Below are 23,538 nucleotides of genomic sequence, written 5' to 3'. Positions count from 1 at the left end.
GAAAATATATTTTCTTCAGGTGTAGTTGAAAGCATTAGTCTTGGCATCTCTAGTTTGGAAGATGTTTAATCTCTAGTTTGGTAACATATGTTTAAAATACATTTTTTGTAAAGGCTTCATTAAATAAGGGTTGCAAGAAAGTTTGCACCTGGCTTGGGGTTCGAGCATCATTGACTCAGAAAAAGGGATTCATTCTGATGTGTTGAGAACTGATGAGGACCAGTTTCTACACTCGAATGCCCCGGAAGCAATGGATGTCCAGTTATTTGGTATATTTGAGACAGTGTGAAAAGTTGTTACGTACTTAAAAAACCCCAAATGTGTAGAAGATGGAATTGGGGTGCAAGTTTATCCATGAATCTTAATGAATAGCTGAAAAGGCAACAGACCTCCCAACCCTTCCGAATTTGGCGGAAGGTTTACGCTTTCTTATCTCATTTCCGCCATTCTGATTTCGCCTCACATTTTTCCGCAAAACAATCGCCCCGCCGTTGTGCTCGCCCCGCCGCTGTGCTCACCCCGCCCCGCCGCTGTGCTCACCCTGCCCCGCCGCTGTGCTCACCCCGCCCCGCCGCTGTGCTCACCCCGCCCCGCCGCTGTACTCGGCCCGCCCCGCCGCTGTACTCGCCCGCCCCCCCGCTGTACTCACCCCGCCCCGCCACTGTACTCGCCCCGCCGCTGTACTCGACCCGCCCCGCCGCTGTACTCGGCCCGCCCCGCCGCTGTACTCGGCCCGCCCTGCCGCTGTACTCGGCCCGCCCCGCCGCTGTACTCGGCCCGCCCCGCCGCTGTACTCGGCCCGCCCCGCCGCAGTACTCGCCCCGCCCCCGCCGCTGTATTCGCCCGCCCCCCCCCGCTGTACTCACCCCGCCCCGCCGCTGTACTCGACCCGCCCCGCCGCTGTACTCGGCCCGCCCCGCCCCGCCGCTGTACTCGGCCCGCCCCGCCGCTGTACTCGGCCCGCCCCGTTGCTATACTCGGCCCGCCCCGCCGCTGTGCTCGTTTCCGCCGCTCTACTCGCCCCGCCCCGCCGCTGTACTTTGTGACCTTTGCAACAGAGACTGTCACGCCCGCATTGGTCTCTTCAGCCACAAACGACGCTGCTCTAGCCAAGGTGTGGAGCAAGCAGCCAACTCGCATCACCCATGGTCAGCCATGACCGAGGGGGCCTAAGAAGACAAGGTCAAGTCAGGGAACTGCAGGCCAATAAGTGTAACATCAGCACCCCTCCTAACCCTTCCGAATTTGGCGGAAAGTTTCCGCTTATTTCATTTCTGCCTTTCCGATTTCACCTCACAATTTTCCACAAAACAGTCGGTAATTGCAATCTGTCAATTCGGCCGCTAGAGGTCGCTAGGGGTTCCGCGAGAAATCCCCCCCCCCCCCCCCCCCCCCCCCGTGCCCTGGATGTCTTCCTGATAATGTGCTACCTAGGCTGGGCGGCAGCCAATTCCTACCTCACCGGGACTTCCATGACCAATTTGTCAATTCGATCGCTAGGGGTTCCGCAAGAAATCCCCCCTCGTGCCCTGGAAGTCTCCCTGAAAATGTGGCACCAAGGCTGGGCAGGGCAGCCAATCTCTACCTCATCGGGACTTCCCTGGCCGATCGGTGGGTTGAATTTGCAACCTGCAGCTGTGACTCTGGAACTCCAGCCCAGCTGGAGCCAGCACATCTATCCCCATAGCCAAGTTCCTTGGCCGGCTGGATAAACCAGCAAAGCTCTGGAATCAAGAGTGCCAGAAAATCAGTGGTGGCACTGTAATGAGTAAATATTAAATTTAAATGCAAGATTATATAACTATATTAATTCATTAAGACAGGGTTAAAAAAGAAAACACAGCCGTAAGGCCAATTACCACTTTTTTGGGCTGATTATCAATTAATGTACAAATTTACTTCAACAAGTACTTCCATATGCTGAGTCGAATCGCATATATCAACTCTTTCTTATGACCATTGTTCTTTTATTCAATACCAAGAGAATTGGGATGTGTAAGGAAAAAGCAAAATAGAAAAATCAAAATAATTTTTTCTTTGTGTTGCAAAAAGTATCTCTGTTCAATAACCTTTCTATAAATAGCAGAATATACTCATGATAGGCCTGACATTGTACATGTAGCCCAAGAATTACAGACTGTTGGAAATAATAGTCATTTTTCACACATGAATGTGGCGCAACGCGTATGCGCATTTGGCATGTATACTTTTATTTTGCTGAAAAGTTGCATTATGCGCCATATTTGAATTTTGATGTAAAATTCTGAATTTTGGGCATCGAAATTATGAATTTGGAAAATCAAATGTTGGGAGGTCTGCATCAGTGATGAGAAAGCTACTGGAGGGAATTTGAAGGATCGGATCTACCTGCATTTAGTTTAGAGGTGCAGCATGGAAACAGGCCCTTTAGCCCATTGAGTCCATGCTGACCATAGATCACCTGTCACACTAGTTATATGTTGTCCCATTCTCTATAAACTAGGGGGAAATTTCTTGAGGCCGATTAACTTGTAAACCTGCACGTCTTTGGGATGTTGGAGGAAACCGGAGAGCCCATGCACGCAGTCCTGCAGGGAGAAAGTGCAAACTCCTCCGGAAGGCGGGATCGAATCCGGGTCTCGGGCGTGTGAGGCATAAGCTCTACTGGCTGCACCACTGTGGAAAGGCTAGGATTGATAAGGGATAGACAGCAACATTTTCTGCAAGGAAAAAGTGTCGATTAATTTCATTTAGTTTTTGGAAGAGCTGATTGAGAAAGTTGGCTGGGGCAGATGTTGTCTACATGGACTTTAGCAAGGCTTTTGATTAGGCTCCATGTGGTAGACTGGTCTGGAAACTGAGAACCCATAGGATTCGGGGCAAGCTAGCTAATTGGATACATTGGCTTGGTGGAAGGAGCCAGAGGGAGGTAGTGGTGGGTTGTTTTTCAGTTTAAAGGCCTGCAATCAGTGTTGTGCCACAGGGATTGCATACCCTGTTATTTGTCATATATGGTAATAGTTTTGATGATAACGTATGTGGTGTGATTAGAACATTTCCGGTTGACACTGAAATCGATTGGTTGGTGAAGAGTGAAGAAGGTTGTCTAAGGTTACAACAGGATCTAGATCAACTGGGAATTATAGGCCAAAGAATGACAGATGGAATTTAATTTGGGTAAGTGCAAAGTGATGCATTTTTGGAAAGTTATACCAGGGCAGGACTTGCACTGAGAGACTTTGAGTACAAGTAAATAATCCCTTGAAAGTGGTGACATGTGTAGACGAGGTGCTCTATAGCATGTTTGCCTTCATTAGATGGGCATTTAGTACAAGAGTTGGGACATCCTATAACATAGGATGTTGGTGAGACCACACCTGAAATGTGCACTTCTGGTTGCCGTACAATAGGAAAGATGGGATTAGGCTAGCGCACAGTCCCAGGAACATCAATGTGAATTGATGTTCCTGGGACTGGAGGGCTTTTGTTTTGAGGAGAGAGTGGATAGTCTGGGACTTTATTCCCTGGAGCAAAGAAGGCTGACAGGTGACGTTAGCAGTTGACAAAATCACGAGGGACAAAGATAAGTGGATGGCCATGGTCTTTGTTGCAGGTTAGGGGAGTTTGTTGGCTTTGTGTGCCTGAAACAGAAATATGGTAAACTGTGTTTACATTCCTTAACTGTAAGTCTTCGTATGCTTCTTGTAATAGCCTTTAATGTAAGTTCCTAATCTACGTTGTGAGCTCCTTCTTCACTCCTTCAGAGTTTTGGTTTAGTTTACAGTTAAGAATTCTTCAAGGATTTTTCGGTACCGTCAAGACCATCCATGGTTTAAAGATATGGAGGAGAGCTCATCAAGGGCAGCAAACCAATCACTGCCACCCTGAAAGGACACTTTAAGGAACTCTTTGATTGATACAAAATGCTGGAGTAACTCAGCGGGCCAGGCAGCATCTCTGGGAGAAGGAATGAGTGACGTTTCGGGTTGAGACCTTTCTTCAGACTGGTGTCAGGGGAGTGGGTGGTACAGAGATAAAATGTAGTCAGAGACAGTAAGACTAGTGGGAGAACTGGGAAGGGTAGGAAAACAGAATCAGAATGGCCTTTATTGTCATCCAAAAAAACCAAGTCTTTTGGACGAAATTCCATTACCAACAATAAGAGCAATAAAAATAAGCAATAACACACACAATCACAAACCAACACAAAACAAAAAAAGAAACATCTATCACAGTGAGTCTCCTCCAGTTACCTCCTCACTGTGATGGAAGGCCAGAATGTCTTTTCTCTTCCCCTGCCATCTTCTCGCGCGGTCAGGCTGTTGAAGTTGCCACGTTGTGGCGGTCGGGACTCCCGACATTGAAGCCCCCGCCGGGCGGAGAAAATCCCGCGGCCTGGCCGTGCCGGACGGTGAAAGGTCCGCGGCGAGCCGACCCAAGCCCCGCAATTCGGGGCAGGTGAAGACGCTGCCGCTGCCGGAGCTCCCGATGTCGGCCCCCACCCAGGGGCCTGCGAGCTTCCGATATCCATGCGGCCCGTGGCCGAAGCCTCCGAAGGCGAGTCGCAGCCGCACTCGCAGCGCCACCACAGCCTCCGAAGGCATCCAGCTCCGCAGATGGTAAGTCTGGTCCGCGGGCTCAGCGAACCAGAGCCCCAGGTGGTCCCAGCAGGAGGCCGTCAGCTTCAGGTGTTTGGCCGATGGTAGGCCACAGCGGGAACGGAGAGACCACCCAGTAAAAAAGGTCGGGTCTCCGTTCGGAAGAGACAATTTTACAGTTTCCCCCCCCTCCCCCCAAGAAAGCAAGGGCTACTTGAAGTTAGAGAAGTCAATATTCATACCGCTGGGGTGTAAGCTACACAAGTGAAATATGAGGTGGTGTTCCTCCAATTTGCCCTGAGCCTCACTCTGATAATGGAGGAGGCCCAGGACAGAAAGGTCAGATTGGGAATTGGAGGGGGTGTTAAAGTGTTGAGCAACCTGGAGATCAGGAACGTCTAGGTGGACCGAGCGGAGGTGTTTAGCGAAACGATCGACGAGCCTACGCTTGGTCTCACTGATATACAACAGTCCACACCAGTAGATGAGGTTGGAGAAGGTGCAAGTAAACCTCTGTCTCACCTGAAAAGACTGTCGGGGTCCTTGGACGGAGTCGAGGAGGGAGGTATAGGCACAGGTGTTGCATCTCCTGCGGTTGCAAGGGAAATTACCTGGGGAGGGGTGGTTTGGGTAGGAAGGGAGGAGTTGAGCAGGGAGTTGCTGAGGGAATGGTCTCTGCGGAATGCAGAAAGGGGTGAAGATGGAAAGAATGGCCAGTTGTGGTATCCCGTTGGAGGTGGGGAAAATGTTGGAGGATTATGTGCTGTATTTGACGGCTGATGGGGTGGAAGGTGAGGACATGGGGGATTCTGTCCTTGTTACGAGTGGTGGGAGGGGGAGTGAAAACGGAGCTGCGGGATATCGAGGAGACCCTAGTGAGAGCCTCATCTATAATGGAAGAGGGGACCCCCCCGTTCCCTACAGAATGAGGACTTCTCCGATGACATGGTATGGAACACCTCATCCTGGGCGCAGATGTGGCGTATACGGAGGAATTGGGAATAGGGGATGGAGCCTTTACAGGAAACAGGATGGGAAGAAATATAGTCTGGATAGTCAGATTATATGGGAGTCAGTGGGTTTGTAATAGATTTCAGTTTTTCACATCTTTGAGTGAGATGCTGCCCTTAGTGAGAGTGCCCTTAACTCCATTTCACAGAATGGTAACTGGTTTGTCTTGTGGGCCATCAAAAATCAAAGGTGACTAAGGTCAAATGCCATCAAAAAGAACAAAACCACTGCAGCAGACAACATCGTTGCTGAAATCCTAAGATGTGGTAGCAGTAACACCTAATGCATGAACAGTCTTGTCTCTCTCCTCTTGGACGAGGTACATAATAGGGAACCTCGCACCTGCCATACTTATCATTTTCAACAAAAAGGATCTATCCAATTGTGGTTACTGGAAAGAGGTCTCTCTGCTGTCCGTCATTTCACTGTTGAAGTGAACATTGTTATCTGTCACACACTATCCCCATTTGTTGGTTTTGTTTCTCTCGGGGAAAATGAGGGGCAGATAACCACATTTATCCTTCTGGAGTGCTACAGTTCGTTGGACTAGAGTTGGTTATTTTCAATAAAGTAACTAATTTACCAGCATCCTCTCCGGATTTCTGAATTACTGGATTATTGTGTAACCACAGTGCCCTCCATAATGTTTGGGACAAAGACCCATCATTTATTTATTTGCCTCTGTACTCCACAATTTGAGATTTGTAATAGAAAAAATCACATGTGGTTAAAGAGCACATTGTCATATTTTAATAAAGGCCATTTTTATACATTTTGGTTTCACCATGTAGAAATTAAGCAGTGTTTATTCATAGTCCCCCCCATTCCAGGGCACCATAATGTTTGGGACACAGCAATGTTATGTAAATGGAAGTAGTCATGTTTAGTATTTTGTTGCATATCCTTTGCATGCAATGAATGCTTGAAGTCTGCGATTCATGGATATCATTACTTGCTGTGTGTCTTCTGTGGTGATGCTCTGCCAGGCCTGTATTGCAGCCATCTTTAGCTAATGCTTGTTTTGGATGCTAGTCCCCTTCAGTTTTCCCTTCAGCATATAAAAAGCATGTTCAATCGGGTTCAGATCGGGTGATTGACTTGGCCACTCAAGAATTGACCATTTTTTAGCTTTGGAAAAACCCATCAACAGTTGTATCATCAATGAAGATAAGTGAGCCAGTACCTTCAGCAGCCATACATGCCCAGCCCATAACCATGTTTCACAGATGAGGTGGCATGCTTTGGATCTTGGGCAGTTCCTTCTCTCCTCCATACTTTGCTCTTGCCATCACCGTGATATAAGTTAATCTTCGACTCATCTGTCCACAAGACTATTTTCCAGAACTGTGGTTGCTCTTTTAAGTACTTGTTGGCAAACTATAACCTGGCCATCCTATTTTTGCAGCTAACCAGTAGTTTGCTTCTTGCAATGTAGCCTCTGTGTTTCTGTTCATGAAGTCTTCTGCGGACAGTGGTCATTGACAATCCACACCAGACTACTGAAGAGTGTTTCTGATCTGGCGGACAGGTGTTTTGGGATTTTGCTTTATTATAAAGAGAATTCTTCTGTCATCAGCTGTGGAGGTCTTCCTTGGCCTGCCAGTCCCTTTGCGGTTAGTAAGCTCACCAGTGCTCTCTTTCTTCTTAATGATGTTCCAAACAGTTGATGTTGGTAAGCCTAAGATTTGGCTGATGTCTCTAACAGTTTTATTCTTGTTTCTCAGTCTCATAATGGCTTCTTTGACTTTCATTGGCACAACTTTGGTCCTCATGTTGATAAACAGCAATAAAAATTTCCAAAGATGATGGAAAGACTGGAGGAAAGACTAGGTGCTGAGAGCTGTTTTATACCTGCATTAAGGAGCCAATTAAACACACCGTACAATTACAAACGCCTGTGAAGCCATGTGTCCCAAACATTGTGGTGCCCTGAAATGGGGGGGGACTATGTATAAACACTGCTGTAATTTCTACATGGTGAAACCAAAATGTTTAAAAATGGCCTTTATTAAAAACTGACAATGTGCCCTTTAACTACATGTGATTTTACAAATCTCAAATTGTGAAGTACAGAGACAAATAAATAAATGATGGATCTTTGTACCAAACATTATGGAGGGCACTGTATGTTACTGTGTTTTGTAATAAACAGAAAATGCTGGAAACATCCTTGGATTATGCAACGTATGGGGAAGGAGGTTACGTTAACATTTCAGGTCAAAGACTGATTGTGCTGATGTCTTCAAATGCAGTTCTTCTGAAGTGGATTTGCTGAGATTGCCTCTTTGTTCTCACTCTAGTCTGACCAAAGCAATAACGTGAGTACTTGGGAGATTAAATGCTGTTCCTTAAGCTTGCAGTTGTTCAGATAGTGTGAAAGATGAGAGTGCAGTGGAATACTCTATCCACACCCTTTCTTACTGTATTATTTTAAGCTGAATCACTAGGTCAAAATGTCATCCTGATGCATTTTGCAATGCTGTAGGCCTGATATAGATGTTATTGTATCCCTTTCCCATTCAACAATGACTTTCTTCGAGGTACTGCATATTCGTTTACCTAGTATATGTATGATGCAGATTTCCTAAACAGTGTTTCATATCTTTAAAAAAAGAGGTTCATTGATTGATGAATGTTATTTCCAACATTAGGCTATGTTGTTAAGAGGAATTGAAATGTAGAATTCCAATATTAATTCTTAAAATGTACAATATTTTTTTTATATAGGGCAGATCCATTTTCAGCAGCACCAGATAGTTGTACGCCCCCAAGCGATATTGCTGACATTGCAGGGAAGTTTCAAGAAGAAAAGGCCAATTTGCTGGATCAGTTAGAAAAAAGGAATGAAGAACTTAAAAGCCTTAAAACGTCACTTATAGCTGAACAGCAGGTAAATGTCCATATTTAATGAATTTTATTAACTATGGAATTAAAACTTCAAAGTTGAAAGTACTTTAAAGTCTGATTTATTATTTAATAAGAATTTAATCTATTTGAGTGTGAAACTTAAGCTGACATTTTACTGTGTACTCTAGTGGCATTGTCATTTGTGACATACTGTTTAACAATCGTTCAACATACTGTTTACTAATCGCAAAGGCGTTTTGCATGCCTTACTAATCGCAAAGCGTTTTGCATGCTTTATTAACTTTGGGTTGTGCTTTCTATTGGGTGGATGTGAAAGAACCCATGGCTCGACTTGAAAAGGAGGAGAATTTTCTCTCTGACCTGACCAATGTTTATCTCAATAACATCTAACTGGCTAACTATGAATTGTCCCTCGTTTGTACAAATCTGTTGTACAGTAATTTTAATTGCTTCTTTGTAACAGTAATTATGCTGATTTTTAATGAAATGGTAATTAAAAGTACCATGCAAGAAATTAAAGTGGCTTCTATCTATGTTTTTCTCACAGTTACTTGCCATATACTTAAGGTTTATGCAGGAAATGTTCATAAAGAGATGTTTGGATATTCCCCAAAACTTTTGTGCTTTGCATTAAATAAAAATTATTTGTCTTTGAAAGCATCATACCGTCACATAAAGCCCACATCATTAAAAAAATAGCTTTTGCTTATTATAGCAATATGCATTATGTTAGTGCTTTGAGAGGCTGGTCCTCTCACACATCAAATCCAGCATCCCTGACTCACTGGACCCACATCAATTTGCATACAGGGCAAATAGATCTACAGAGGACGCCATCTCTCTGGCTCTTCACACTGTCCTGACTCACCTAGAGAGACAGGGCACGTACGTGAGGATGCTATTCATAGACTATAGCTCCGCCTTCAACACGGTCATCCCCACCAAGCTCATCACCAAACTCCACCAGCTAGGCCTCAGCTCGTCATTATGTGACTGGATCCTGGACTTCCTGCTGGAACGACCGCAGGCAGTGAGAATGGGCCCGCACCTGTCCTCCACTATCACCCTGAGTACCGGCACACCACAGGGCTGTGTTCTGAGCCCCATGCTCTACTCCCTCTTCACACACGACTGTGTTCCTGCATTCGACACCAACACCATTGTCAAGTTTGCAGACGACACAACGGTGATCGGGCTTATCACCAACGGGGATGAAACAAACTATAGAGCGGAGGTGCAGAACCTGGCGGACTGGTGCTCGGACAACAACCTGTCCCTAAATACCACCAAGACCAAGGAGCTGATCATCAACTTCCGTAGGTCACATAACGGGGAATATGCCCCGATCTCTATCAACGGGGACAGTGTGGAGAGAGTGTCCAGCTTCAAGTTTCTGGGCACTCACATTTCGGAGGACCTAACATGGTCCAATAACACTGCTGCGCTGGTCAAGAAGGCACAACAAAGACTGTTCTACTTAAGAACACTGAAAAAGTCTGGTCTACCCCAACAGCTGCTGACGACCTTCTACCGCTGCACCATAGAGAGCATCCTAACACATGGCATCCCTGTGTGGTACCTCAGCTGCACGGAGGCAGAAAGGAAAGCTCTACAGCGGGTAGTCCATAGAGCTCAGAGGGCCATCGGAACACAGCTACCAGACTTGGAGGGCATCTACAACACACGATGCCTCAGAAAAGCCACCAGCATCCACAAAGACTCTTCACACCCCTGCAACAGTCTGTTCGAACTCCTTCCATCGGGCAGACGATACAAGGCCTTCTACGCCCACACCTCCAGACTCAGGAACAGCTTCATCCCCAGGGCCATAGCTGCTATGAACCGGTCCTGCTGAGCCGGATGGCCACAACGCATAGATCAACTTGCACTTTACCCTGTCTAAAACTGTCACAATTGTTTCGTTTCGTTGGGTTGCTGTTGATTGTTAATTTAATTACTTAAATTATTGCATCGTATGGGAGGCGCATTCCCAATCTCATTGTACCCCTGGGTACAATGACAATAAAGATATATTGTATTGTATTGTATTGTATTATGCTAGGGGAAAGGAAATGGTGATATTCAGTGCATCAGAATAAAGTGAAAGTTTTCTATTATGAACCATTTGCAACAAGTGCAACAGTTGAATGTTTAAAAAAAAAATGTTTTCCAGGCAGAGACTGCCTTAATCTTCAGTGCTAACTAATATGATTTGTTCAATGATTTGTTTTTGAGTTGGTTTAAATAAAATATAAATTGCAGGAATACCAAGATACTGTCTTAATACAGACAGTTGAGATCAGTGTAGATCAAAACAAGTCAGCGTGGATGTGGCTGACAGAACAACTAATTTCTGTGCTTTACTAACACCATAACTCTGAGATTATCTAGCACGCTGGTGGAGATTTTCATTTTCTTTAAGTTTAATGAAGTTTCAAATTAAAATAGTTCAATTTTGTTGTTGAACTGTTGTTCAATATATCAATTCGAACGGATGCATAATTATCAAAAATGTTCTATTGGGTACAAACTTGATCAGCTACGTGCATGTTTGCAGGTCAAGACTGAAAGGGAAAAACCCTAACTTGGCATACCAAACAAAGATGACATTGTGTCCAGACATATGACCATGAATTGATAACTTTCCTATATTATAGGGGCGTGGCTGTGTTCTGCAGCTGCGGCTCACCGGTAGTCTCTCTGTCTTTTTTTTTGTTTTTTTGTCTATTGTCATCGTTTAATGTACGTTTTGTTTTATTTTTAACTCTGTGTATGTGGGGGGGTGGTGGGGGGGTTGGGGGAAACCTTTTTTCAAATCTCCTCCTCAACGGAGATGCGACCTTTACCGTGTCATATCTCCGTTCGCTCTACGGCCTAACAGCGTGGAGTCGGCGGCCTCCAGCTGGGACCGCAGACCGCAACATCGGGAGCTCGCAGGTCCCTGGCTGGCGACCGGTTTTTGGGAGCTCCAGCCGTAGCAACTTCGACCGCCCCGAAGTGCGAGGTATGATCGACCCGCTCGCAGGCCCTTCATCGCCCTGCGTGGCTCGGCCGCAGCACTTTCCATCGCCCGGTGGGGGCTCAGGACTTTCATCGGCCTGCTTGGCTCGGCCCTGGGACTTTCCATCGCCCGGTGGGGGCTCAGGACCTTCATCGGCCTGCTCGGCTCGGCCCTGGGACTTTCCATCGCCCGGTGGGGGCTTCAAAAAGTTGGGAGCCTCGATCACCTCGTGGCACCACGGGAGAAGAAATCAGGAGGAGATAAGACTTTGCCTTCCATCACAGTGAGGGTGTGCCTAGAGCAATCACTGTGATGGCTGTTTGTGTAAAAATTGTATCTGTGTGTCCTGTGCTTTTTGTTGTCTACTGCCGGACCCTGACGTGAGAGGACGCTGGCGTTGTTTATTCACCGCTTCTCCGTTAGGATAGTTTGTCTGTTTGTTTTTATGTTTGATTGTTTATGTAAAGGGCTTTGAGCACCTGATAAGGCGCTATATAAAATAAATGCTTATTATTATTATTATTATTATATTAAGCCACGACAACATTTATTTTTAAGATGTGAGCTTTATGTGATGGTGTTCAAGGAAAGTCACAGATTAATTTTTATTTGCTGTTGGCAAAGTTTTTCTGACATAAACTCATTGTTTTTATTTTTAAATATTTTTATCAGTTTGAGAATAAGTTTGTGGTTTGACATAAGGAAGTTTTTATTTACTCACTACAGGTGCTCTTGGTTGGAGGATGATGATGTTTCTTCTCTAAACTGTGTGATGGTCCTTTGTTGAATTCAATTATTTGAAACTGTGGTAGTGCCCAGAGCCACCACTTTCTCTAGTCGCTTATCTGCTTTTTAATCTTAAATAGATTTCATCGTACTTGGCAAATGTTGTTTTAAAAACCATTATAATATCATCTCATCTATTTTCCAAATTATCTGCACCTTGCCTTCAACAGAGATTATCCTAGCATACACTTACTACCAACTTGTACGAGGCTCCCAATTTGTAGTCCACTTTTGTACCGTCCTTATCATTTTATCTCTAATTAACTTCATCTTTCCTCTTTCTTTCTCTTTATTTTTTGCATATCATTGAAGATTTGGGATTATGTTTTATTAATCCCCCTTTCTTTCCATAATCACTTTGCATTTTTTTCTGGTTATCCCGATTTCCTCCCACATCCGAGGGGAGAGGGAAGGACTGAGGCCGGGCGAGGGGAGAGGGGAGAGGGAAGGACTGAGGCCAGGAGAGGGGAGAGGGAACAAGCTTGTACTTCATTTGCATTAGTAAAATACATTTAGAGTTCTGAGAAGGGAGATTGGACTTTTGATTTTTCTTTAGTGTCTGATTTCCTGAAGATAAGAGTGTGCCTTTTTCGCACTCCTGTTGGCACAACGTTTTTTTTGCATTCCAATACAATTTTTTGTAAATCGGTATCTGCAGTTCCTTGTTTCTACACAACTTTTAATTTTATTTTTGAATGCAAACATTATGTTACCTGTAGAAACTGATTGCACTTACAATCAAAATTATTGCACTGAGTCAGTGATGTGATCACTTTAGAGCGTTTCTTTAACCTATTCTAATGATTTCTTTTACAGACCAACTTCAACACAGTTTTAACTAGGGAAAAAATCAAGAAAGAACAAATTATAAATGACCTGACTGACAAATTGAATAAACTAACTCAACAACAGGAAAAAGATCGAGGTAAATTGCACCTCATCAGAAGACTAAATCACAAACTTTTAGTTGTCGCTACATGTCTGAATTAGATGTTCGAATCAGTGAAGTTTTAGTAGATTTTCACACATCTTTAAACTTTTGTAACTGTAGTAAGAGACTACTGGAATTTAATAAGAGCAGGCATGTGAAGTCTCCGCTGATTTCCGCGTTTTTTAAATCAATTTTCTGTGCTTTTTGCATGATTTCTGCATTTTTCACTTTGCCAAAATTGCATTTACCAACGGAGAAATTGGATTGGAAAAAAAGAAGAAAATAAACGATGTATAGGCTTGTAATGAACACTAGAGTTCCACTAGGGGTTGCTAGGGGTTCCGCGAGAAATCCCCCTGCGTCCTGGAAGTCTCCCCGAAAATATGGTACCCAGGCTGAGCAAGGCAGCCAATCTCAACCTCATCGGGACTTCCACAGCCGATCGGTGGGTTGAATTTGCAACCTGCAGCCGGGGCTCTGGATCTCCAGACCAGCTGGAGCCAGCACATCTATCCCCATAGCCGACTTCCTTGGCCGGCCTGATAAACCAGCAAAGCTCTGGAACCAAGAGTGCCAGAAAATCAGTGGTGGAACTGTAATGAGTAAATATTAAATTTAAGTGCAAGATTATATAACTAAATTAATTAAGACGGGGTTAAAATATAAAACACAGCAGAAAAGCCAATTAGCACCTTTTTGAGCTGCATCAATTAATGTGCAAATTTACTTAAATGTTATTAGTATACAGTGACATATTCGTATTATTTTGTAATGACCGTTTTTACTTTGAAATGCACTAAATGTTCCAGTTTTTTTACCCCCGCTATACGCCTTGCACAAGCGCTCGGCTCTTTTCCTCTTTTTTTTTACCTCACTCACATGCCTGTAAGAGGTAGGTAGAAGGAAAGAAATTCAGTTGAATATGTAAACCCGAATTGTCAAACAACAATTAAAATTAGATTCTCAACACTATTTGCTTGGAGAAGACAACTTAAATATGTAAAAGACACTATCAATTTTGTTAATTATCTTTCTCCTCTTCATGTTAGCTGTCCAATTGTTCTGCATTTATTGCTTGAATGTGCATAGAGAAAAATCTGTACCACATGCCCTTACGAGTAGACCTTGAATATTGTGTTTCATCAACCCTAGTTTCAGGAAACAAAAGTGGTATCAGTAAACAGTTATAATATTATAATTATATGATCTTTTATGTTTCATAACTTTTTCAAGGTCTGCATGCTCATTTGTCTGCACATTGATTTCCATTGAGAAATGTCGACAGGTTGCTTAAATTATTGAAAATTGCAAGAATATAAGGCATTCATAACTGCAACAGACTAATGTCACATCAGTTTAACATATTTGTTTTTTTACCATTCAGAATATTCTGCTTGAATGATCAAGTTTATCTCCTGTTCAGTTTTGATAGAAACCCTCTCTGCTGACAGAGCCACTCTGTTACAAGAAAAGAAAAAGCTCGATGAAGAATTCAGCCGATTACGGAGTAATGTTCTAGTTTGCTCGGGTTTTTCATCAACTGGACCTTCTAGAGCTGAAGCTTCAGCCGTTTCTGGAACTGACGTTCCATGTGACTCAGAAAGATTAGCGACTGTCACTGCAGTTGGGGATGATGGAAGAATTGACTCTGCAATGGAGGCAAGCACCATGAGTGTACAGTAAGTAGCCTCCAGGAAAACTCTATTTAATTAATGTGTATAATAAGCACTTGATTTCAGTTGAAAGAAAAACAGTTATGGTCATGAAATCAATACTTAGATGATTAAACCAGTGTAAATTCATATTTTCTTAAATGATGAGCTTGTAGCAGGAACGCGAAGGAGTCCAGCCAAAAACTAATCGGACATGAGTTGCGTGCCCTAGACGTGTTTATTCTCTTCAGTACAGCTCCCTACTACTCCCCCAGTCACGGGCATTGCCCGGCCTTAAATACCAACTCAGATACCGTGGTTAGTGCCTCCCACACCAAGACGCCGCCCTCTTGAGCCGATGGTTTGTTGTGCCCTTGAGTTGCCACCAGGTGTCACCACATGACCCCCCCAAAACCAGAGGCATTGAACCGGACGGGAAACCGAAAGAGGCGGCCCGAACGCGTAGATACAATCCCATGCCCCGGGGGCTTGCTCGGTTTGGAAGAATCTCCGGGAGTCCGGGACGGCGGATGCCCGCAACAGGGCAGTTGAGCCACATGGACTGGCTCGCTCAGGTCCAAGTGGGCCGGTTTCAAACGAGCCACAGACACAGTTTTGCGCCGGCCTCCCATGTCCAAATCAAATGTAGTAGTCCCGTGCCGCAGCATGCGAAAGGGACCTTCATACGGGCGCTGCAAGGGCGACCTGTGGGAGTCACGGCGAAGAAAAACATACGGGCAGCTCATCAGCGGCAGTGGCACATGGGAAGGGGCCACTCCATGACGCGACGTTGGGATGGGAGACCACGCATTGTAGTACGCCGCGGGAACTGGCGGATTGCCTCAATCCTGTCCGGCAGAGGCACCGATGCCCCAGGAGGTTGATGGTCCGAAGGCAGAATTGGGACTTGCCAGGGTTAATTACGAGGCCATGGTCACTGAGGCGCTGAAAGAGTAGGCGCAGGTGGGCGCAGTGTTCCTCTCGCGAGCGACTTGCCACCAGGATGTCGTCCAAGTAGACAAACAGGACGTCGAGCCCGCGCACCACGGTGTCCGTGAGCGGGATGCCCTCCGGCCACCGTGTAAAATGGTCAATCACCGTAAGCAGATGTGAAACACCCTGGGATGGCGGCAGCGGCCCCACGATGTCCACATGTATGTGATCGAACCGCCTGCGTGGCACTGCGAAGTTTTGAACGGGCGCCCGGACGTGTCGATGCACCTTTGATGTCTGGCACGGGATGCACGTCCGGGCACAGTGAGCGACCTGCTTCCGAAGTCCATGCCACATAAACCTTGCAGCCACCATAGCGACCGTAGCCCGGATGGATGGGTGGGCCAGCCCATGGATCACCTCAAAGACGCGACGGCGCCAGGCCGCCGGATGTATATGCCTCGGCTGACCCGTGGACACGTCACAGAGGATGAAACCCAACGGCAAAACGCTGACCTCCGCCCCGGTGTCCACCAAGAACCTGAGCCCCATGCGCCAGTCCCAGACATACAGTCGATGGATCCTGCCGGCCACCGCGGTGACTAACGGCGGCCAGCACTGCCGTTTCCCGGGAATGAACATGGCTGACGGCATTGGCGGGCTATTGAACCCCAGCGCTGGTGGTAAAAACACCACATCCTTCTCCTTGGATCTCCTGGGTCCTGCTCAGCCATCCTCCTCTCCTGTGCCACTTGTTTGGTCTGTGACTCTCGTGGGCGTGGCCCTCTTGTGGGCATGGTCCTGGGTCGTTGGGCCTGCCAGGGCGTGGAATCAATCCCGTCCAGCGATTCCGGGGATTCCAGCGGTTCCAGGTATTCCAGCGCACCCACCTGCTGCTGGTCGGAGAGCCACAGCTCATCAGAGCGGGCCGCTAGCCTGATGGGATCTTCAAAGCTCTCCCCCGTGAGATGCCGGTGGATGTCTCGCGGCAACTGCTGCAGGTAGTTAAATTCAAAGAGCGAGCAGGGCTGGTGGTCGCCCATGAGCGTGAGCATCTCGCTCAGGGCTGAGGGCATCCGGTCGCCGAGCCCGCCCATGTTAAGGACCTGTCAGGCGCACTGCATTTGGCTCGGCCCGTAGATCCGGAGCAGCAGATTCTTGAGGCCTGTGGACTTATTCGCCGCCGGCGGATTATCCAGGTAAGGAGCGACCCGACCGGCCGTCTGCTGGTCAAGGGCGCCTACCACATAGTGATAGTGGGTCTCCTCGGTAGTAACGCTGCGGGTGTAAAATTGGGATTCGGCCTGTCAAAAATTGGGATTGGGCTGCAAGTTCCAAAATGTAGGTAGCTTCAGCGATACCGCGTTGAGTTCGGCCTTGTCGGCCTTGTGGGCGGCAGCGGCAGAATGCATTTTCTTTTCAAACTTCCCCTCCAGGATTACCCTTCCTGGGCGTCGAGGTCACCAATGTAGCAGGAACGAGAAGGAGTCCAGCCAAAAACTAATCGGACACGGGTTGCGTGCACTAGACGTGTTTATTCTCTCCAGTACAGCTCCCTACTACTCCCCCAGTCACGGGCGATGCCCAGTCTTAAATACCAACTCGGGTACCACCCCCGTGGCTAGCACCCCCCACACCAAGACACCGCCCTCTAGAGCCGATGGTTCGTTGTGCCCTTGGGTTGCCACCAGGTGTCACCACAAGCTCTGCATTCTTTCTGGGAGTTTAATTACTTCTCCATTACAGGAGAACATTATTTCACCAGCTCACCCTGGAATAAGTTTGTAAGAGTAGTCTGGGATCAAGTAATCTGCTGTTTCATACAATTATATTTAGCATTTTTAGGCCTAATAGTATCTTTCCTTTGCTTAGCTTGCCACTCTTAGTCATAACTGTTGGTGTCCTTTGAATTAGATAATGCAAAAGCTATGAAGAATCTCCATAGTTTATAAAAACTGCAAAGTTTTCCTTTTGGAAATATAAGAAATAATAGGAGCTTGGAATTTTTCCGATATATTTGGATTTTTGGTACTTGGAATGTCAGAAAAGGGAAGGATGCACTATGCTTTAATCTATCACACTCACCTTTGTTCATATTGTACCGCATTTATTATTCTACTGTATTTCTTCCCTTCCTCCTGGGACTTTTCCTCTGCCACCCCCAACCTTACCCTAGTCTATGTTCATTTTTAAAAGGATCATCTCTTTTCGCTTGAATTATATTTTTGGAATCAAAAGGTTCTACAAAGAAAATAGTCTATGTAACTCTTTGAAATGTGTTAGCTGGAAAGTGATCTAAAAAATTCAGTGGTCTAATTAAGTATCTATTTACTTTATTCCAGCGAAACCGTCCACATGTCAGAAGAAAAACACAGGATTATGATTTTGGAAAGAGTAAGTGTATGTTTTTATTTAGTAGAGTACAGCTAAATTCATAGGGCAGAGATATGTAAATCATGACGTTGGAGTAACTTGAATGGGATCCCCAACAATTTGGTCTTGTATGTATGGCACACTGGTGGTCAAGACACTGAACAAAGCACAATTTGCTCTTCTAGTGCCAGTGAGATTTGTGTGCTAGCTTAGCATATTTGTCTCAGATCAAACTGTTATGGTTTTAAATTATGCCTCACTTGAGAATGTTATCTTTGCCAATCCTACAGTGTAGTATTGAGGGCTTGCCAGAATGTGCCATCTTTTAAATGAGAGAATTTCTACCAATTCAGTTGTGTATATACCATTCTATTTGGGATTAGAAAAAACTGTCCACACAGAGTCCAGGTTAATTATTTAAACTCAAATCAGCAAAAGCAGATTTACTGAATGTTCCCAAAGGCCACCACCTTTCGTTCAATTCCAGTCTTCACCTTCCTTTTATATCAGATTGCAGAATCTGAAGCCATTTGTTCTCCATTTATCTCCCAGCCTCTTATGCTATCTCCAGCCTTCCCTTCCCCTTATTTATCTGACTTATTTATCCATTATTCCCTGACTTATTTATCCATTAACTCCCCATCTTTATGCACCTATCCCTTTCTTACTTTTGCCCCACACCTTCCACCTCCTCTTTCTACTGCTACATCCTTTTACTCTTTCAGTCAAGGTGAAGGGTCTCGACTCAAAACATAAATCGTCCATTTCCCTCCACAGACGCTGCCTGACCCGCTGAGTTCCTTCAGCTGCTCTAGTTTTCTTTGTTTTTCTGAATGTTCATTTCATTTGATGTATATGTGCAAATTGCCAATCCCATTTCCCTGCAATGGATGCCTCCAAAATCTTATTCAAGTAATCTGCAAGAATTTAAATATCTCAAATACATTTTGAAATCCGTATTTCTTTTGATTTCCTGATGCATTTATTTCTAATGGTGAATCATGGGAAAGTATTCATAAATTAACGATTAGTGTTAAAGTCATCATTTTCTAACTTGTCAATGCTAAATATTGGTCAAAGTAGCAAATAATAATTACGTGGGATTGCATTGCCTAATTTGAAGAACTGGATTGCCATAGACTTACTGATTGCACTTCCGAGCCCTGCATGTTCATAGTAACTTGTTTATAAGTGAATTTGTGGAGCTTTGCAATTTAAGTGTGTAAGTTACTACATAAATGGACAATAAATTATTTGGCAATGTCATTTGTGTTGGAGTAATGTACATTGGTGCAACATATTGTTACAGGTTTATTCTAATATGGTTTTTATATAGAACAGATCATTGTACTTCACGTGAAAGGTTTTAACACTTGTTAACCTTATGCAGTTTCCTTCAAAGACAGTATCATGAATTTAAAAATATATATATATTTATAATCTTTGAAAAATGGATTAATCACTGGGATTATATAAAATATATTCCATCATCTTTAAAACAAGAAAGGGAAAAATAACACAGGCTTTGTCATTTTCTTGTTCATTTTGATTTTAAGTGTGTAGCTCTCATTAACTTTGCTCTAGGGATTTCTGCATGGTACAATTTTGCACATTATTTGCATACACTTATCTACTCAAACACTTAAATGTTTTGCACATGGAGTTTAATTTTAGAATGCATTAATGGTATGTTGAATATATTTACACAGTATGTTTTATGGTATTTAAGCACATCTCTCTTTGGTTAGAGAATAAAAATAGAATACATTATAAATGAATTATTGGGCTATTTATCATAAGCAGGCCATTATTTGGAAGGATTGCAGTTAAAGAAAAACCTCTAAGACTAAAATATGCCTCTGTATCAACTTGCCAGATAATTTTGGACTGGTTGTTAATTCTTGTTTATGACACATTATTAAATGAATATAGGGAGGAATGTGGGAGCAAATATAGGGAGGGAGGAAAAGGGAGCAAACGTTGATATTTTTTGTTCAATTTTGCCAGCCAGAAATTACATTTAAAATTATAAATTTATATCTATTGGGTTTTTTCACCTCGGGATTTGTTTGTTTATTCATTCACTGCAAGTGTGGATGTTGCCAAGGGTAGAATTTATTGCTTATTCTAATTTCACTGAAAAGGCTGATGAACCACTTTTGTTGAGATCTTGTCAGGTGTATGATAAAGACTTTTTCAAAGATCTGTTCAATAACCGTGGCAAATTAAAACATACTGTATTCGTGTTATACTGATGTTGAAATCTATCAATGTTTAGATGGTTCGGGGGGGGGGGGGGGGGTCTGATCAAACATTGTGTAAGAAGAAATTTCAGATGCTGGTTTACACCAAAGATAGACACAAAATGCTGGAAATACTTTAGCGCTCAGGTAGTATCTCTGGAGAAAGGGAATAGGTGACGTTTCGGGTCAAGACCCTTCTTCAGACTGAACCCTCTCAGTCTGAAGAAGGGTCTCAACCCAAAACGTCACCTATTCCCTTTCTCCAGAGATGCTGGACCCACTGAGATACTCCATCATTTTGTGTCCATCTGATTAAACATTGTTTTCGGTAATTATTCTTTTTTTTTTACAATCTGAATTGCTGACAGGGTTAGCATTTATTGTCTATCCATAATTATTTTGTGCTAAGTTGCTGCATTGAACTGCTGCAAATCCTTCTGTTGAAGGTAAGGGTTTGCAGACTTTAGAACCGGCAACAATAAGGATGAGTGAAATTATTTCAAGTCAGAATAGTGTGCAAAATGGAGGGGTGAATGGAACTGGTTGTGTTCCTCGTTGCTGCTACTTGAATGTTTTGAAGCTATACTTATTCAAGTAAAAGTTTCTTTCACATGCTTCATGGTGACACGCTTCATGTCACCAAATTACATCAAAAGGCTGTAGTAGATGGTGAGTCATCACCATAATCTCCAGTTGAGTTCCGCCGTGCCACAGGGAATGGTGTTGGGACCCTTGCTGTTCTTGATCTACATCAACGATCTGACTGACAACCTGTCTTAGAGAATGAGACTCTTTGCAGACGACTGTATTGTGTATCGAGAGATCAAAGCTGCTGAAGATGCCATGGTTCTTCAAAATGACATAAACAATCTTTGCAATTGGGAGACCATTTGACAAATGGGTTTCCATTACACCAAATGCTTTTCCATGAGAGTTACTCATAAAGTTAAACCGATCATAAACCAGTACAAGATGGGAGACAACCTGCTTAAAGAAGTTGATCACCACCCATACCTGAGAGTTGAACTCACATCTGGCCGAGCCTGGAACGGACACGTAAGCCAGATTGCCACAAAAGCAAACAGAACTTTGGGCCTTCTCCGGAGAAATTTATCCGGCTGTGACAAACCAACAAAGGAGGTAGCGAACAAAACACTTGTCCGCCCACTGTTGGAATATTGCCAGACAATATGAGACCCTCACCAGAAAAATAACATTGTCACCCTTGACTAGGTTCAGAGGCGTGCAGCACAGTTTGTTTGTGACGACTACTCAAGGCAGTCAAGCGTCTCCGATATCATCTTCTTCCTTCGTATGTCAACTACATCAAATGTGGCAATTGGTGAGGTAATTCTCTAATTGGGGGTTATCAAGTTGGGATAGTGAACAGTAAGGTCCTGTCACAGCACATTCCCTAAGGACATGTTTGTTGGACTGTACTTGACCACAAGGACAGAGATCCGTGTCTGCAATGCCCCATCTTTTCATGTTGGTTGCGAAGCGACTAGCATCGGTTCGTAGCCTGTTCAGTTGAACCCAGGCCTTCCTGCGGAGGTTGTTGCCTGGAGGGTGTGGTGACCAGGTCTCAAAGTATGGCTGGAGTCCTTCTGGGACAGCTAGTGCTGCATTGCTCACTGCATCCAGACTCTCCATGTATGGGCGCAGAGACTTCCTTGAGCACAGCCAGCATGGGGCCTCCTTTTCATAAAGGATGTCATGCAGAAGGTGGTTAGGCTGGGCAGCTTTCTGTTGCAGTTGTCCACAGATGTTATTACGACAGGCTTGGGGAGGTTGAATCCCAGAAAGAAATGGTAAGTGACTCAGTGGGGTGCAGCGGATGCAGCCTGAGATGATGCTCATTGCTTCATGTCGGGGCACATCCAGTCTGCGAGTGTGAGTACTTTGTGTCCATAGTATTCTGCGGGTGCATATGCTAGGGCCATTACCAAAGTTTTCAGGATGCTGAAGGATGCACCCCAGTTTGTGCTAGCAAGGCGCCTGACTAAGCATACTCTAGCACAAACTTTGCTCTTCAGCTTCATCAGATGGCTTTTGCAGGTGAGGCTGCGATCTAGTTTGACGCTAAGGTATGTGGGGTTTAGGCCAAAGTTGAGAAGGTTGACTGAGTCTCGCTGCACCTTAAGACAGTAGTTCGCCAGTTTATTTCTAAGGTGAAATATTGATGACACTGTCTTCATGGTAGATAACTTCAGCCTCCAGTTTTCCAGGTACCTACATATGGCACCCATGTCAGCAGACAGCTTTTCTTCCACCTCCTTAACATGCGTGGCAGATATTGTGAGGGCGACGTCATTAGCGTACATGTACCGTTTGGCTGAGGTGGCTGGAAAGTCAGAAGTGTAGATGTTATACAGGGTCGGTGCAAGGACCGAACCCTGAGCAACACCATTCTTGAGCCTATGTACAGGAGCTCCATAATGAAGTCTGTCAGATGATTTGGGGTGAGCATTCTCTGGAGCTTCAAGTGAAGGCCTTGGTGCCATACCGTATTGTATGCAGCAGTGAGGTCTAGGAAAATAGCACCAGTCACTTGCTTGTCGTCAAATGCCTGTTCGATGGTTTGAGTGAGTCGCACAACTTGGTCAACTGTGGAACGCCCTTGTCGGAAGCCAGCTTGGTCATGTGGTAAGAGCGGATCAACAATGGGGTTGATTCTTGTGAGAATCAGGCGTTCTATAAGTTTGTAGGTAGTACACAGTAGTGAGATTGGGCGATAGCTTTGTGGAGATGTATCTGGCTTCCCAGGTTTGAGAAGGCTGATAATAGAAGCACGTCTCCACATCTTCGGTATTTGTGTGCAGCTGTAGCACACATTAAACAGATCAGTCAGCCATCCAATCATGTCTCCGCAGTGCACTAGGAATTCGTTGTGAATCCCATCTGGGCCTGAGGCCTTGCCCTGCTTAACAAGTTTGATAGCTGCAAGCACTTCTCCGATGGTAAAGTCATGGTTAAGGTACTCATGTTCAGGAAAAATGGCTCTTTTCCTTATGCTGGAGATTTCTAGGAGAACATCTCTTTTGAACTGCTTGTTGGGGCCATTCTTGACTAGTTGATTTGCAATGTCATTTGGGGATACAGGGCATGGCATCTTAGCAGAGGTTCTGCCGGTGAGTCTATTGATGGAGGCCCATGCCTTCCG

General features: G+C 44.7%; 1 protein-coding gene across 4 annotated transcripts in view; it reads left to right on the top strand.

Annotated features, from left to right (window-relative positions):
• The window catches only part of rb1cc1 (RB1-inducible coiled-coil 1), a 144,200-nt gene that overhangs the window by 80,277 nt on the left and 40,385 nt on the right, over positions 1-23,538 (top strand). For all 4 annotated transcript variants that reach the window (XM_078397381.1, XM_078397379.1, XM_078397377.1 and 1 more), the window contains 4 exons: positions 8,316-8,478; positions 13,060-13,168; positions 14,598-14,853; positions 18,102-18,153. In XM_078397381.1, coding sequence (XP_078253507.1) covers positions 8,316-8,478; positions 13,060-13,168; positions 14,598-14,853; positions 18,102-18,153 — 580 coding nt within the window. The remainder of the gene's footprint in view (positions 1-8,315; positions 8,479-13,059; positions 13,169-14,597; positions 14,854-18,101; positions 18,154-23,538) is intronic.

The sequence above is a fragment of the Rhinoraja longicauda genome, chromosome 4 (assembly GCF_053455715.1).
Source record: "Rhinoraja longicauda isolate Sanriku21f chromosome 4, sRhiLon1.1, whole genome shotgun sequence".
In the NCBI taxonomy this organism is placed as follows: Eukaryota; Metazoa; Chordata; class Chondrichthyes; order Rajiformes; family Arhynchobatidae; genus Rhinoraja; species Rhinoraja longicauda.
This window is presented reverse-complemented; position numbering and strand designations above follow the sequence as displayed.